Genomic DNA, 18,892 nt, shown 5'->3' on the forward strand with positions numbered 1-18,892 from the left:
TAACATCAGAGGTGACCGGGTCGACAAGTTAATAGAGGGAGCCAGAACCGAGCGTTGAAAAGCTGGGCTTGCCTCAGAAAGTCCGTGCACCTAATGAACATTGAAAATAATTGGCATGTAAATCACGCAAACAATGTCAAGTAAATAAAAGCCAGAGTCTGTTCCGAATTCAAAAACAGTCTGTTTATTAACGCGAACAATCGTTTCACCTTAGTACTGCAGATTATACCAAGGCATTGAGAAGCACTTATAACAAGAAAAGCGCTCACATTCTTTCCAATCAACTATATTGTATCAATCAAACATCATGATGTCGCGATATTGCTTCAGTTGCTCTTTGAACACACGAAGACAAGAACATGAGAAGATTTGTAACAGCTACATACACTTCAAACACTACAAAGGCCGAAGTATAACCTAGAGAAAAGATCTTCAACTATTTACCAGAGACCCAAATTGGCAGGAAGGACTTCAAACAAGATGACCATTAACAATGCAAAAAAAATTGCTGAATCGATGTAAGAATGTAACAGAAATACTGTCCGTTTTTCTCACCGACAGCTCCGTTCAAGGTCATTTGGCCAACAGAGTGCTGTGCATTAGTCCAATAATACCACATCTCCAAGACATCCCATTATCTCTTCAGAAACAAACTACATAGTGCATAGGCAGTAATAGGGAACGCAGGAACATCATCCCCCAACACTAATTCACCCAGACGTTCTATAACAACACTTGCAATGCCAGCACACACCACTTTGGCAAAAACAAAGATTCTGTTAGTCCAACTCGAGCTCAACAAAACAGGACCCACCGAACTAGAGTCCATGGCATCTACTGCCAACTTTACCTGTGATTCCCTGGCATTTTCAGCAAAAACAGTGATGACATGTGGCTTACGTTATCACTGGAAACACACAAAGCACATATGTTCACCCTTTCTCCCACATGAAAGTACAGTTTATGCCACTAATATGTTTCCCACACCTCAACTCTCAAAGATCTGCATGATATTCCTTCTATTCTCTTACCAGTCTAATTATCTTATCTCACACACACACACCATTTATATATCCCAATGAGGACACACACCGCACACACACACAACATTGCTTATAAATCACTATGAGGACACACACACACAACACACACACTCACACCACACACACATGCACACACGAGCACAAACCTCACCTGTTGCACAGTTGCGCATGCTACCAGACATAAAGTTCGATATTTCCCTAACGGATGAAATATCTTGCCATCCACCATCTTTTCCCTATTTGGTAACTATTCATAATCTACTTCATGAAAGTGGCGAGAAAAGCTTCTTTGTTGTATGCTCCTCATTTGAAGTGGATCGTAGCAATAATTAAATAAAATGACCTGATACAATGACTCTCTGGAGGGCGAGTATCCTTTTTGTTGGTAAAAGTATTGTGCGGAATTTGATGCAGTCTGATCCTCGCGCCGGTCGAGCTGCACGCTGCATGGAGGGTTAATTGTTGGGAAAGTTAGAGAAGCAGCAGCGACCGACAGCGAACCTGAACTTTGTGCTGGAATTTAAGGTGAGAAATGGACACCGATGCCTAACATACTTTACCCTGTGAAGAGAAGTGGCGGATCTCACCCGAAACAATGAGGGGAGAGTCTCTGCCACTCGCCAGGGATCAGCAGTTCGAAACGGGAAACCACCAGGCCAGCGGAGTCGATGAAACTACAGAGAGGTAAGCGGCTGTGTACTGAGCGTGAGGGTGAAAGGAGTAAAACAGGTTCTCTGCCGGGACTGCGATAAGAGCATAGCATCGAAGGCCTCAGTCTATGACTCTGTACAAACGCCGGGAGCAAACAAAGGCATTCAAACGCGCTGCATATTGAATTAACATGACAGCGTGAGCCGCGCCAACTAATTAAATACATTGAATCACCTACATTGTGCTCTAGTCCTAAATCAAGGTATTTAAAAAATAAAAAGTGGGAAAACTGAACCAACTAATATTAAAATGGAAGCAAAAGTCTCTAAAATATGACAACAAGCATTGGCCGCTCGCGAGGAGGGGAGGAGGAGAAGCGGGAGTTATGTGCGCGCTCGGCCAATGCACACAAAAGCAAGCAACGCTGCCTGCTCTCAGCCGCACTGCCCCCCTCGCCCGGCACCTCCCGCTCCCTGTGGGCTCTTGCTCCACCTGAGCCGCGGACCCGTGCGCGAGACCATCTTTGTGTGGCTCCAAGGTATTCCGGACTAGAGCGGACTGCTGCGACCCCGCGTGTCTCGTCGGAGCCAGGGGCGCCTGTCTGTCACAGACCCAGAGGATGGCTGTCTCTCCGCCTGGGCACCAATGGCTCCGGCCGTGCAGCACTGTGTCTTCTCCCGTGAGCCCCACCCCCTCTGCCCCGGGAGGCGCCTGCCGCAGCCAAGGACTTCCACCACGGGCCCCAGCAGGTAGGACGGTCCCTCCCAGGGACTCTCGGCTGCTGGGCACTCTTAGGACATGCCATCTGCGGGGGGCACAGGGCATCACTGCAGCAGGTGGTCTACGGGGAAGCACCTAGAGGCAGCTCATGTGGGCGCTATGTGCTACCTGGGAATGTTCATGTAAACGGACGGTTCTGTATGTGGATATTGTGAAAACAGGTCTTAACAGCAGTGTTTACCAAGGAATGCTCGTGAACAGGCGATCCTACCTGTGGAATAACTTTGCAATATTTTTTTAAGAGTGTGTTCTAATTACCCTCTAAATGTTCTGTTGAAAGAAATGGGGATAGGAGTTTGAATCGGTAAAATGTTCTGGTAAGAGGAGTTTCGACCCATGGAGTATTCAACTAATATCTATGGAACGGTCTTTAAATGAGAAATATACTGAACAAGCGCCCGATCGAATATATATGCAGTGGCTGGGGGCGGCTGGTGCGCGTTCTAAATGCAAGTGCGTCTTACAAGCGCTGCGCGTACACAGACCACAATCTGCTTGTGCACCAGCTTGTACCACCTGGGAGGCAAGACAACAGCAATAGGTCTCGCTGGCGAGACCTAAAAATGGAGTCTAACACACAGCAAAAACACAGGAGGCAACAGCAAAAAATGGAACGGAGGCCCACGCCAATGGTGCCAGGTCTAACAGTGATGCCAAATCTTACTCGTGCTCACCAACTTACTGTTGGTGAGCTGCACATGAGAAAAAACTCCACCATGCGGCGGTTGGCAGAATTTGGACGGAACTCGTTGTTTCCCCAAGCTCTGTCAACTCTGCCGGTGGAGAAGAATATATCACCCATCCTTAGTCACCAGTAATCACCTCTCCTGTTCCTACTTAGGCTGCTCCATTGGCCCTTAGGAAAAGCAGCTCATGTGGCCCAGTTGAGGACAACACCCAACAAACCACGACCAAGAGGAAAAGAAAATGACTCTCTCATGTGAGAGCCAAAACTAATAGGTGCAATCACATTTTATTTCGCAATCTGCCAGCGACTTATGGACTGTTGTTTGAATCAATACTTTAATCGCTTGTTGACACAACATACTTTTTTCAGCCAACATAAAAGTTTATTCATTATCTGAAAATAACTCTTATTTGTGTTTATTTGTTGTGTGTTATGCATTTTTTAATTAATGACATTGTGGTTGAATAGTCCTTCAACAACATTAATAAATAATAACGTATCTATTTTATTTGCACTGCTGTGTCTTTGTTATATAACATATTATTGGAACAATTACCCGTGTGGGAATCATTTAAGTATGAGGGATCCAAAGGCTAATTCCTTTCGGATTCAATAAATGATAACACGACTGTAGAGAATAAGTACAGGGCAACCTTGGTTTCTATAAAAAAACGACATTCAAAAACCTGTGACAAAGGTGACTCGAGTGCAGATGATGCAGTGCTCAGACTGTGAATATATTTACAACATAGGACATTGTACAAGTCCATCTGATTGTATACAAAGTTTAAAAATTGTTAATCTTACAATAGTCTGAACTCCTATGCGGCCCCTTGTATTATTCAAATCTGGCAACCAAATGGGAGTTTTTTTCGACATTTTAACTCCATCTGATTGTTAGTGTCTTTTCAGGACATAGTCATCGCACTACCACACCTGCATATGAAGTAGACAGAAACCAATAGAAGACCTAGTGCTCAATTCTACTAACCTTCTTAATAGTATCATTCTACTCACTACTCACCAACTTAATCAATAGTACAATAGTAAATCCAGAGTCCTGGACTTCCAGCCATCTAGGGAAAATCATATCTAACCTCAGTATTATTGCCAAACTCCTGTTCACAGCCATCATCAATCCAAGGCTAGCTAGGGTGATCAACAACCATAGGTGTGTACCACAAATGTCATTCTATACCTAGTTGAATTTCACCCAAGGAAAGGTAGTGAGCTTGCTGGACCATGCAAAACCCACTATTCAAGGTAAGTAATCTCCAACCAAAACCCTTGGGAGGGTTTGAGACATTGCACCTCTTCTGGAAATATCATGTGCTTTTCATTATAGAAACCATCACCTGCTGTTCTGTGCCGTTCTGAGATTCAAAATGGCCTATGTCAAAACCTTAACAACACACTTACTCATTTCCTCAAATAGCACTCATGGCTACATTCCATAGTGTCTGAAGAAAAACCAATGTGCTTGTCTGCCTAGTTGAATTCAATGCATAACCCGGGGCAAGGTAGTGACCACAATGGCTAAATTCAATAGCGTCTGACTATCCTTTGTGTTTTAACAAAGGCTTCCATGGTATTATTATACAAAAGAATGTCATTTCGTAAAACAAACATTATACAAAACACTTACATAATTGACATGTTAGTAGTTCATTTTGTTTGTATTTTATGTTTTTGTGTGTTTCATTCATATTTGTAATTCAGACATATTTTGTTGTGTTTGACCATAATTGACAATCTTTCAACAAGCAAAATCTAAAATGTATGAGAGAATAACGGATTACTATTTTCTAATCCTTTTTTCAATATAACATGATATTTAAAAAAGACATTTTGCTGTAAAAATATTCACACTTAAATTGAGTGATTAGAAACACATGAATTGGACTTGAATGCTTTCAAATACTGTAAGTTGAACAATGTTTTTCAAAATGCTAACATTACACTTTCAAAGTAGACAGTTTATTCAATTTTCTGTTAGTGTTGCAAATAACGGGAAGAGTATGGATGTGTATACAAAATAAATATTTGTTTTAGATAATGATTGTAAAAAATGTGTATTAAACAATACTAATTGCTGATGAAATGTTAGAATTTGAAGCAATTATGGTTGAAGATCATACTGTATTGTTTGACAATTAATATAAAAAATATTTATTTACATTATTAAACTCTATTTTTCATGAAATATAATGCTGTTTCCTTATATGAACACCCATACAGCATATATCTGTATACTTTTGGCCACATGGAGATTTCCATGTAATAACATCAATAAACTGATTTAAAACAAATGAGCCCACAATCACAATGTAACAGATGGCATTTGAAAATAATAGGGGCATGTATATGCTTCTAAAAACTCATATTGTCTACTCTATGTTTGATTATTTTAATGGAGTGTGAGGGGATGTATTTTGTAATTCAAATGTTGAACTGATCTTTGGTTTACTGCAATCATTGCTGAACTATGTGTGATTAGTGCAATGATAATATTACTTTTAGAATAACTGAATAAACTGTAAATGCAACATTGAAAAAATGTTTAGAAAACTGCTAATTTATTAGCATCAGAATATGGGACATTTACAGTATGTTTTCAAGTTTTGTATGATAATATTAACTTATGTTTTTAATATATAGTGATATTGTGTGTGATTTGGCTACTTCTGGAGCAAGGGAATGGTAGCCATGCATTTGGGGAAGAACAAGAGTAGAGTTTTAAGACAGGCGCCACATCCATCAAAGGTGTTAGCAGCACTGGGGGTAAAAGGGCTGGCAAGGAGGCTACCGCAGCGATCAATTCTGAGACCCATGCCAGCTTTTAGTTGTGGCAGACCAACCCACTAATGATTAAAGGTCTGTTTCTGTGTTTGCCATCAACAATAGTTCCATCAAAACCCTCATACCCGTGTCAAAGATATTAGCCCTCACCCAATGCATAGATGAACTGGGGTCTCCTTTGCCCTTGGCAATTCCCCCTGCTAGTTCTAAGAGCATCTCTGTAGTTCAGACCAAATTGCTAAATGCCATCCAGGGTATTGGTCAACAACTTACCCAAACAATCACCATCCTTGATAGTATTCACTCTGTGTTTCCTGCCTTATAGAAAGCCTTATGTCCCTCAAGAACCTCTTCTGACACTAGTGCCTCCCCGACATTGGCACCCTTTCTATCCTTTTCCAGTCCCCTGTCACCATTTCAACATCATCCCCATCCAAACCACTGATCATATTCATCATCCCACCCCATTTTTGCCTTAACAATTCACCACTAGCACTACGCACATCAAACCATCTACACGTTTTACCCCAAAAACTACCTGCATGCACACAAACACATTCACAAGCATCAGTCTTGTAGACAACCAACAAAGCACACAAACATCTCCCATAACCTACCCATGTTCTTAAATCTTCTATCTCTCTAAACCCTCCCCTAACTCCTATCTCTTCCCAGATTTTACAACCCTCATGTGTTCCTAAGTCTTCCTATACCCTTAAGCACTCTGCTATTCCTACCTTTTACTACACCCCCAAAACAAGTGCTTGCTCCGACTACTTCCCATACCCAAAAACCCATCCTTGCATCTAACTCTCACCATACCCCTAAACCTCCACAGAATGGCTCATCCACATATACATCCAAAGTATCACAGTCACAAATATTCATACATACACTCAAAGCAGCACATCTTTTGCCTCATTATATTTTACATCCAGAGGATTATACTTTTATTTGCATCCCTTTACAATGAAAATGTATTGCAATACTATTTCTGAGGCAAGGTGTTTTTTTCATTATTACTGTCTGAGAAAATGGTTAACATAATATAAACATGACAAAAACGAAAAAGGAACTTAATAAGAAAATATTTGATTTGGATTACATATATTCAGGGATCAATTGTAAAAATATATTTTAACATGAAAAGTTATAATGCAATGTGTAACCTTCATACAAACCTTGAATTAGATTTCTAACATTTTTCAAGCTGAAGTTAGCCTTATTAACCTAAATAGTACATCCCAGTCTTCATGTATGGAACAGCCAGCTTTGCTACAGTGAAAATAGCTTTTGTTGGTTGTCACTGTGAGGACATGCTAAATTTAAAATTGTACATGTCCGACTTTGAAAGACTACACACCCTTCTTTATAGGTTACAAGGTTTGCATGGGGGTGACACATTAATATATAAAAGTAACATTGTAAGATGTCAGCAAGGATGATTATTGATGGACTGCATGCAGGTGTAAGAGCTGCAGCTGCTCGGCTACGCACAGGCTGGGCCTGAAGTTATGTTTACACAGCCACTGCAGTGGAAGGCACAATAGGTGCTGTAGTCAATTTCAATTTCAACTATATTCGATCATTCTTAGGTATGATCATAAAAGTACAGAAAAAACAATAAAGTTAAAAGGAAAACTATTCTCGTAAATAAAAGATGGTAACCATTTCATCCGGATTCTTGTACAAAGAAGTTAATAATCTTATAAAGTTTCAGTTTATAAGTACTAACATCTGCCAGATCAAATCTAAGTTAAAATGCAGAATACATATAGTTAAATACATTTTCCTAAAAAGTTTTATAATCCCAAGATCTTCTGCCTTTTTCTACAAGCCCATAGAATTGAGGCTAGGGAGAAACACACTAGATGGTCTGGTAATGATTTTAAAAAGAATAGTGCAGCCCTACATTGGACAAAATTATGGCTCTTTAAAATCAGTACAATGTACTTTTTCTTTTCTTTCCGATAGTGACCACAAAAGAACAGTATATGAAGATCTGTTTGGGAAGAGGACTTGTCAAAAGGACAGTTGATCAAATCCGAATGGTTATACTTTTTCGATGTGAACCCCAGCATTAGTGGGATCAAATTTAACCGAAATTGGATTAATATAAATTGTTGTGTGGTATTCTAACCTCCTCTAGGTAGGAGAATCCACCTGCCCAAATAGATAAATGTGGTTGATAAACCAGAATAGACTGCTTCCTGTGGTTTTTCTCCCTACGAATGTACTGGGCTTTCAGCATAAAAGTGTTGACCAGTCTTTGATTGGACATCAACCTGCAAGACATCGGGTCTGTAAAAAATACTTTCATCCCTACTCCGTCAATTCTCGCTCTGCATAGTTAATCCATCTGATTCTCTTATAATTATCGAGGCTCAGGCAATTTTTTATTATACTCTGAGTTAAAGGAAGAGTTTTACATCGCCAAATTGAAAACCACAGGAGCAAAGGAGCCAGTCTAATTGAATCCGTAATATGGGATTGGCTCAACTCAGTGTGGAGTATATAATTAGATGTTGATTGGGGAAGGGGACCAAGGAATTAAAAAACTTATCTTCAATGATTTGGAGTTGTTCGTGGTGTGCCAGACCCCAGACACCCGGTCCATTTGTGGCTTCAGATTTTGTTTTAGCTTGATAAATCTGCATAACAGTGGCCAAAGGTTTCCTGCCCAGCATGCAGGTAAATGCTTTTAATGCTCCAAGAATCCTTTCGATTCCCATGGCCCTTGCATCAATTAGTCTAGACCATGTTTGATTCTTATCAGAAAGCACCCCAAGATAGGGGAACGACTCCACTACCTCAATTTTCCCTGATTCTTTGTGGAGTTTTCCGTGGACACCCCCTTGGCAAGAATTGAGAACGATTTTGACTGGTTAACCTTCATGTCAAGGGAATCCATGAAGTCGGCATAAGTGGTGATTAGGCGACGTAGCCCTATCCCTGTTCTGGCGATAAGGACTGCGTCATCTGCAATTGGGAGCTGGATAGACTCAGACATGGGGAGATCAGGGTTACACCCAGAAGGGCATTCCCCACGCCGTTTGTATAGCTGGAGAACGGCACGAGAACACAGCCCTTTCTTACCCCCTTTAAAATCTTAAAAGGTGGGTACATTCCCCGTTTTTCCCATATCTAACCAATGCTGATGCCTCCGAGTACAATTGCCGGATAAAATCAATTATTGGAGGGTTGATCCCCATCTCTTCGAGGATATACCAGAGTTTTGGGTGGGAAACGTTGTCAAATGCTGCTGAAAGGTCCATAAAGGCAAGATAGATTTTCCCACCCTTAGCCCTTGTATATTTATCAATGATCAGTGAAAGATTGAGGCACTGATCTACAGTTCCCCTACCCTGTTGAAACCCATACTGGACTTGCATTAATATATTCTTATCAACTGCCCAAGCCTCTGTTCTGGCTAAAAGCAGATGGCCCATGATTTTCGCGGCAGAGTCTAAAAGGGAAATAGGCCTGTAGTTTTTAGGGCTACTCTTGTCCCCCTTTTAATAGATAGGCACTATTATACTAGTCTTCCATGAAGGGGGGGGCTACTATTGCTTTGTTGCCAAAAACAATGGTCAGTAAAGGAACTCAAAGGTCATAGTTGTCCTGGAATAGGTCTATTGGGACCCTATTGGGTGCTGTAGTCCACTAGTGGCATGTAACTGACAGGTCCTGTGTACACTTTGTTCCAAAAAAGTTAGGGACTCAATTACTTAGTAGTAAAACAATTCACACATTTTTAAAAGGAGAGCACTGATAATTTACCACTGGTTAGCAAGGTTGAAGTACACATAGTTCTACAGCCATCAAAAACAAAATGCCAAGAATATGGGTTAAAAATATACAAAATATGGTAATTTCACACAATTACCATCACTACTCGAATAATTGTGTTATATTACACTATTGTAGACAGTTAGAACTAGAATATTCATAAGACATTAACCCTTAGGGCAGTATGCATGGAGATGTATGTAAAACAAGACCCTGGGATTGTACATCTTTTACATTTATTTTATTAGGTTGCAACTTCATGACAGCATAGCATTACAAAGAAGATAATGTAATTGTAGATTATAACTAGAAAATGCACGTATTGGAAAATAATACATCATTACAGGAAGTAAGAATCATATTTGTCATACATCTTAAAAAATGTTGGTGTTCCAGCAATTCATTTTTGCTTCAATTAAATGAAATTAATCTGTCATAATAGGGAATATCTAGAGAAAACATGAAGCATATTTTAGCAAATGTTTTTAATATGGATAATAAGGTATTTTTCCCTCCTTTGAGAGGAGTGTCAGTTAGGGTTGAGCCAGGAACAAAAATAACTTTAAAAGAGGCCTAAATTCAACTCTTTCACTTGGTAACGTTGATAGTTCCTTGGAGAAAGGTGCTGTTTTATTCCAATATTTAGACAGGTAGCAAACACAGTGGAAGATGAGCTACACACAGAACCTTATTATATTGTCCACAGAAGAGAACCATGAATCTATTTTTAACAGCAACTGTGGTTGTGAAGAACAGCATGGGGCAGTTATACAAAATTGTGGACATTTTCACTTGAATGAAAAGGGTGAGCTGTATGTTGATTTGTAGTATATACAACATACAGTAAAGTCAAAGTGGGCAGTGTTACACAGTGAAATATATTAACACTGTGAAAAGAGGAATCAGTAGTAAGTACAACGCAGTAGCTGGTGTAACGTATAAATGTGTTACTACAAAGCGCATTTTTCAGAACAGTTGTTAGAACAGGCTAATTTATGAAAAATGTAATCGTACTGCTGTCTCTGACTAGAGAAGAGTTTAGAAGTTGACCAGCTCCCCTTATAAATAGAAGGAAACAGTTAGTTTAAGTAAGAAATAGGGTTTCTAGTTGGTAGAGGTATGCATCCTCTTCAAGCAGTAACCACAATCCTAGTCAGGGTAAGTAAGATACACCCTAAAAGTTAACCTGCGCTCACCCTTTGGTAGCTTGGCACAGAGCAGTCAGGCTAAACTTAAGAGGCAATGTGTAAAGTAGTTGTGCAACACAACACACAGTAACACAATCAAAACAGCATAAAAAGACTCCACAACAGGTTAGCAAATAGCTATGATGTTATAAATAAAACAAGACCAAAATGACAAAAATACAATGGGTAGAAATAAAGCTTTGTATTTTTAAAGATTAATTGTAAAAATAGCATTAGAAGCTATAAGCACCTATGGGAGATATCTGGTTTCACTGGACCAAGGCAAAGTCAATAGTTCAGGCTGACTGGAATGGAGCTTGGACTGGATACAGGAGCCATGCAGGCCCGTTGAACAAACAACATGTTAATACTATTCGTAACAGCAAAATGTGCAGTGTAGCTGAGCAACATGTCACACGCGTAGTCATGGTGATGCATCAATTTTCTTCATAATGTGGTGGCAATGCAATAGTTTTGAAGATGATGCGCCGAGATGTGTTGGGTCCGTGGATGATGCATCTAGTATCTACATGAAGTTGAGTGGATGCGTCGATCGTCCCAAACTGCAGCTGCAGCAATACGTTGCTTGCTCCCACCCTACATTCATCAAACTCAGAGGTCCTCTTACAGAGTGTCCATACTACAAAATCTCAAAGGGGCTGAAACCTACTCTCTTCTGTGGCACCTTTATGTGAGTAAAGAGAAGGCATGACAAGAAGACATTCCCATTACACCTTAGGCAGCCTTTGATCTTGCTCTTCAGGTTCTTGTTGAATCTTTCAGCAGCCCTTTGGTTTGTGGAGGGTATGGGAATGATAACTTGTAGGTCACTCCACTCTCCTTCCACCTTCACTGCCAATGGACCAGGCACAGAAGTAGGCAATGAGACTTTATTATCCCTGAGTCTCAAGCAACAAGGGGCAAGCCAACATGCCCTTGACGATGCCTCTTGGTACAAGGTAGAGTCCAGCTATACCTCAGCCGAGTCATAGATCAGCAGGCAGCAGGGCAGCAGAGAAACAGTTCTTCGAGAGCAGCAGTCTAGCACAATGACTGTCTTGGTAGCAGCACAGCAGTTCTCCTGACAGAGGCTCTTTACAGGTCCAGAAGTATATGATTTAGTGGGGTCAAACACCTTGTACTTATACCCATTTGGGCCTTTGAAGTAGGGTGACATCAAAGTAGGGTCTTAGAAGTGCTCAGAAGTCCTTTCTTCCCAGCCATAGCTCCAGGCTATCTATAATGGTTGTGGGTACAGTACATTGCCTGTTCAGATATAAGTACCAGTTCCTCCTTCCCTTCCTGTCTAGAATGAGCCATCAGGATACAGATATGCACTCAGACATGCCTAACCTTTGTGTGTGGCTGTCTCAAAGGAATGCACAAAGTCAAGCTATCACTCACCCCAAACGTATATTGGAGACAGGCTGCTGAACACAGAGCTTTAAAAGAGCAGGGAAATGTCCCCATTTTAAAAATGGCATTTCTAAAATAGCAATGCTAAATCAAATTTTACCATTCCAAAGATATAAAACATGACAAAATTACTCCTTTCCAATCAGGAATAACAGCTTAAATGGGTAATACGAAACTCTCAATGTTAACCTACAAAAGGAGTAGGTGTCACAGTAGTGGAAGATGAATTCAGGTGTTTTTCACTACCAGCACATACACAACTTGACAATGTCCTCCCTTTTACTCATACAGGGCACATGGGTGTCCTAGGGCCTACCTTAGGCATGCCTTATGTGTAAAATAGGGTAGTTCAAGGCTTGGCGAGATGTTTAACATTCCAAGTCGATATGGCAGTAAAACTGCACCCACAGGCTCTGCAGTGGCTGGCCTGAGGCATGTTTAATGGGCTTCTTGTGTGGTTGGCACAATCAGTGCTGCATGACCCCTGGTGGAATTTAATTTGCAGGCCATGGGCATAGGTAGTGCACTCTACTAGGGGTTTACAGACTTTAAAAATGTAAAATTGACACCATCAGAGGAGCTTGTGTAATATGGTTTTTATGTCCAACATGCACTCTGTGGGTTACCTGAATTTAGTCCTATGTACTGGTATTAACTTGACATTGGTAATGTTTTTTTTAAAAAGTGGATGCACATTAATAAAAACAATTTAAACATTTATGTGTGCATATCTTGTATTGCATTGAAAAAATATATTTAACATAAAATAAATTTTAGTCTGTTATTGGCACACATTTAAATAAAATCTGAATACGTCCTACCTTCGATTTGTAGGTGGATAGCCTTACTTCTCCTCAAGCGTTGCTAGGTGCAGGCCAATGCCTTGCACCAACAGGGACATGTTTTCTGAACCATTGGTTTAATTTTTTGTGCTATGGTTTACCCTATTTATACATCTGCCATCCCTATTTGATTCCATTATCTCTGGTGTGGAGGTTGCTCCCTCATAACAACATCATCGGAATGCCATATCCCAATATGGCGGGTGGAGATATGGTTGAGCTCATGCCCTCTATTGTGTTAGGAAGATAACTCCATTTACAGAGGGAAAAAAAGATGCATTGGCTGTAATGGATGTTTGGCGAAGTGTCGTCCGTCAAACGGCCTAGCTACAAATATGCAACTGGACCTTCATGTTGAAGTATGGCTTTAAAGATGACTTTCGACTCGGGTATTGCATCCGCCAAACTCTAAATAAGCCCCAAAGTCTTTAACAACTCCTCGTATGACATATATTTGCTAGATAATATCTGGTATTGAAACTTAGTTACTAACCTTATATATCAGTGTGACGGTTAGTACGAGGCACCAAAATGCCATCAGCATATACCCTCCAATAATGAGAATCCTTCTTCCTGCATATTCGATTAAGAGACTCTAAAATCAGACAGAAATAATACATTTACCAAACACTTTATGTAGCTGTTAGTCCACTGATCATGACCATATTAATGTTTATTCTTGATGGCCTTACATGCATTGAAATCCCACACTGTAGTCTGTTTTTACCCTCTATTGGATAATGTCAGATCATATTGTCAGTTTTTAGATGGAAAAAAGGAAAGACCACATTAGTATGAATTTCATGACTAAGATATGGACAGAGGACTAGATTTTGCCCCTTTCAGGCAGCATCATGTGGTGAGAAATCAAGGCAATGATGGTGGAATTGTAGAGAGCCACTATGAAATGCTCATTTAAGTATGGGGTCTAACTCAATGTGAAACATGCACCATATTTTTAAATTAAGCTAAAGACAACGGTCCTTGACAGGGAAAATAACAACTGCAATAATTATAGGCCACAATATGCACTATAATGAAAAAAAGTCCAGCCGGACTTGGAAATTTAATCAATGTTTAAATATGTTAGATCAGACGAACCAACAATGAAATGATTATGGCTCCTGCTACGGAGCGTGGTAGCCTGTAATAGGGCTCCTCGGGTTCACAATGGAACTCGGACCAGCGTCCCGGTGCACAGTTGCGCCGTAACAGGAGCCATGCTTCTGCATTCAGGCAAACAATGAATGTCCTGATGATGATCCATTATTGCTAATTGGATCGAAACGCCGTTGACACAATATGTGGTTTAAACACTAATGTACTACTATGTGCCAAAAACCATGTGTTTCCCACATATGTGAATCAAATGCACTTTAAATTTCCTTTTTGCTCCTGTTTTCTATATGCCTGAAATACCCCAAGTATATGTACTGTTCGAATGTATGTGTAGCACTGTGGATGCAGGATTGTGTTCCACTGTTTCATTGTTGGTTCGTCTGATCTAACATATTTAAACATTGATTACATTTCCAAGTCCGGCTGGACTTTTTTTCATTATAGTGCATATTGTGGCCTATAATTATTGCAGTTGTTATTTTCCCTGTCAAGGACCGTTGTCTTTAGCTTAATTGATACCCCAGGTCCTTGCTTACCTTGTGGGTTCCCTTGTCCTTTAGTAAAACCATATTTTTAAATGTCATTAATCCTTACCCAGTTTTGATTGAAAAGGCAATTCCATGCATTGGGGTGAACAGTACCGATGCGTTTAAGGCAGGGCTTAGGAGAGATATATTTAGCTATGCGGGGGTTCGTAGGAAGAGACAGAGAGAGGAAATATATCAACTAATAGGGGGGTGAACAGAACTACTGTCAACCAACTGAGAATTCAACAATAAAGAGCCTATTTCACAAAGGTTTTACCAAGGCCGCAACAGGCATATGCGTCCACTTTACGCACACCGGGGCACTTTGGTATAACAGAATGGGCCACAGACGCTTGTGCTGCCCCATGTGTAATACAGATAGTGCTGGTGCACATAAAGCACCAGAGATATCACCAAAGGGTGTTCCCTCATTTGCATGAGGGAGTGGCCCCATGAAAATGAAGGAATCCCTTTTCCTTTGCAACAGTGCCATATTATAGACGTGGGAGCAGAGGCAAAGAAGCTGTCAGGTGGTGCACTGACAGTGTGCTACCTAAATTGTGGCATACTGTCAGTGTGCACCCCGATGGAAGCCCTCTGGAGGGAGGAAGGGGGCATTTTGAATCCTCAGACAACCCCTTGCAGGCAGGTGCAGTCACTCACTGCACCCTGCTCGAGGATCTCTAATCCCTCTTAAAAGGGCACGGAGTGGCTGCTTCAAAGCTGCTCCATTTTTCACTTGAATGTGTTGTCCCCAGGGCAGCATGAATTCATGACTGCCCTGAGGGCAGGGCATTCAATTTAAAAGGGGACACTTTCCCTGTTTGCCCCCAGCACACCTGTTTTAAAGTGCATCATCATGCAAAGAGAGAAAGTTCTCCCTAACCATAATACAGCCTCTGTTTAAAAACATGGATTTCCTGATCCAAAACAACATTCATGATTCACAAAGTCAGAATTCTTTCAGGAATTTTTTTTAGTGATGTTGAAAAATTTCTGGTCCTAGGCAGTTATTTTCGTTGGAGTACGTGAGGGTTAAAAGGTGCTTCGGTTGGGCTGGCTATCAAAAAGAAGGGCACCACTTTTGATACTGTTCATAAAACATTTTCTTGTCACTTCCAGCTCTAGAGAACTTTCATCTGACATCATGTCAGCTGCTTTCCAGGCACCAATAAAGTGTTTCTTATGCATGTAGCTGTAATTGATTTTGCATGCACTTACATAGTCAATGTGTATTTATTTTCATCTGAAAAATAAGTGGACACATACTTTTTCATTTATCTTGCCAAATGAAATATACGAACCATATTTCTAGGAAATCTTGAAAGATGTTTTCAAATTTCAAGAGAATGCAAAGATTTTCACAATATTATATAGCAAAATCTGATGCCCTTTTCATATTTCCCTTGGAGCCACATGTTCGATAAGTTTTTAGTAATTTCATTCAAAATATGGCCAAGGATTAGGTTTTCTAGACTCTCTTGAAAAAGTCCATCCTCAATGCCGACTTACCAATTTGAGACGGGCACCTAGTAAACTATAACTCATAAGTTACCAGAGCATATGAAAATGGTGCATTTTAGCCAGCAATCAGCCCTGTGAGACTTACAGGACAATTAATTGTTCATGGGTTCCAAACCTCTTTTTGCCATATTGCCTGATGGAATAAGCCTCCATTTAAATTGATTTTGAAAACTGTAAGAACGCTTGTATATTTGATGCACATTGCAGAAAAATAGTAATTTCATTGTTTGCTCCTTTATTGAGTTTCTATGGCAATAAAGACATATTTTAACTTGGGTATAAGGTCATGTCTAGGTCTCTCTTTAACAAATCATTGGAAAATCCACTAAACAAAAAATACTGAACTACACTTCAGGAATTGCAGTATTTAGCATGTAAATGCATTTTAGATGTACTAATTGAGCATAATCCTGAATACACTTAATAACCGCAATTAGTGCTGGTGGGCATGTGGATAATCACTCCTCCGCTGCAAATTTCACAGTATAATAAATGTCTTACCTGCTAACTTACGCTTGTCACACACTATCACACTCTATTGTTTAATAAATGTTGAGAAAATGAAATTAATTTTCTGTAGCAGCCAGCTCTACTTTAAAGTTTTCAGTTAATTTACTTGTTTAAATTCAGGTAATCCATCAATCTGGTTATTACTTACACAAGTTAACGCAGTAATGCATTCACAAGCTCCTGTGCCAACCGTGATGTAAGGAATGTTTTGTTCAGGAATTCCAGCTACTGTAAAAATATAGGTTGTGTAGAAGTAAATCTGCAAAGGCAAATTGATCAAAATAAATGCATTTTATTGGCAACAGGGTGCAAAATGGAACCCAGCATCCCAATTAGAATCCCACTTAGAATATATGGCACCATTATAAAACAACTCAGCCATCCTTTAAATCAATAACACACTCAAGATGTTTCCCTTTTAACTATAAATCATGAAATCAGCCTTGATGTGCATTTGGTATGGAAGTAAGGGTTTTCATGGCTGCTTTGCGAGTTATGGATTGCTGAGCTAACCAAAACAGGCAAATTTCAGGGCGTTTTCAGTTTTAATTAATATCTGTAGGAGTACTTAATTGGCTTTTTCAGAGGATGAGGAAACTGAGGCTGTTTCCTCACAACAACGTGCACCACCCCTCGAACAAGGAACCGGGAGCAGAGACGACAACGTTGTGCGGGGTTGTGTTTTACTTCTTAGGGTATTTTAGGGTGTTTGTTTATTGTAGTGTAGTGTTTTAGGGTTGTGTCAGTGTTTTAGGGTGTAGTATAGTGTTGTAGTCTTTGTGTAGTGTTTTAGGGTTTAGGGTAGTGTAGTGTTTTTGTAGTGTAGTGTTTTAGGGTTTAGGGTAGTGTAGTGTTTGTGTAGTGTAGTGTTTTAGGGTTTAGGGTAGTTTGGTAGTGTTTGTGTAGTGTTTTTGGGTTTAGGGTAGTGTTGTAGTGTTTGTGTAGTGTAGTGTTCTTGGGTAGTATTGTAGTGTTTGTGTAGTATAGTGTTTTAGGGTAATGGTGTAGTGTTTGTGTAGTGTTTTAGGGTTTAGGGTAGTGTTGTAGTGTGTGTGGTGTAGTGTAGTGTTTTAGGGTTTAGGGTTTAGGGTAGTGTTTGTGTAGTGTTTTTGGCTTTAGGATAGTGTTGTAGTGTTTGTGTAGTGTAGTGTTTTAGGGTTAAGGGTAGTGTTTGTGTAGTGTAGTGTTTTAGGGTTTAGGATAATGTTGTAGTGTTTGTGTAGTGTAGTGTTTTGGGGTTGAGGGTAGTGTTGTAGTGTTTGTGTAGTGTTTTGGTGTTTAGGGTAGTGTTGTAGTGTAGTGTTTTAGGGTTTAGGGTACTGTTGCAGTGTTTGTGTATTGTAGTGTATTAGGGTTTAGGGTAGTGTGGAAGTGTTTGTGTAGTGTTTTAGGTGTTAGGGTAGTGTTGTAGTGTTTGTGTAGTGTTTTTGGTTTTAGGATAGTGTTGTAGTGTTTGTGTAGTGTAGTGTTTTAGGATTAAGGGTAGTGTCATAGTGTTTCTGTAGTGTAGTGTTTTAGGGTTTAAGGTAGTGTTGTAGTGTTTGTTTGAATTCAATATGGGGTCTACAACCTTTGATTATATCTGGGATGCCTACAAGGCCGGGTTAGGAGGGAGGCTCCATGGTATCATATGCGCCAAGAATAGAATGGAGGCAGGGATACTGAAGGAAATTGAAAATAGAATTAGACAGTTGGAGCTAGAGAGGAATAACATGCATAATATAGACCAGGAACGACTTTCCCAGATTGAACAGGAATTAGATCTGGCAAGACAAACATACAGAGGGAAATTAGATGCGAAGTGTAAAGCCCAATGGGATTCAAGTAGAATGGATAATTTTGAATATGGAGAGAAGGCAGGAGCATTGCTGGCTTGGAAATCTAGAACAGACCGGGCTAGGAATGATATTAAAGAGCCAATAATAAACAGTAATGGGGATACATCAAGTAAAATAGAGGATATGCAAGGATGCCTCCTCTCGTTATTTTCAGATCTATATAGAGAGGTTGTTAACCC

The 18,892-nt window shown here is 40.1% G+C and overlaps 1 protein-coding gene across 1 annotated transcript in view; it reads right to left on the minus strand.

Annotated features, from left to right (window-relative positions):
- LOC147679578 (solute carrier family 2, facilitated glucose transporter member 11-like) overlaps positions 1 to 18,892 on the minus strand; it is a 573,370-nt gene that overhangs the window by 85,058 nt on the left and 469,420 nt on the right. Inside the window, exons 10-11 of the mRNA XM_086943163.1 lie at positions 17,024 to 17,134; positions 13,689 to 13,790 (exon numbers count right to left, since the gene is read on the minus strand). Coding sequence (XP_086799289.1) covers positions 13,689 to 13,790; positions 17,024 to 17,134 — 213 coding nt within the window. The remainder of the gene's footprint in view (positions 1 to 13,688; positions 13,791 to 17,023; positions 17,135 to 18,892) is intronic.

This window comes from Lissotriton vulgaris, chromosome 11 (assembly GCF_964263255.1).
Source record: "Lissotriton vulgaris chromosome 11, aLisVul1.2, whole genome shotgun sequence".
NCBI classification, from domain to species: Eukaryota; Metazoa; Chordata; class Amphibia; order Caudata; family Salamandridae; genus Lissotriton; species Lissotriton vulgaris.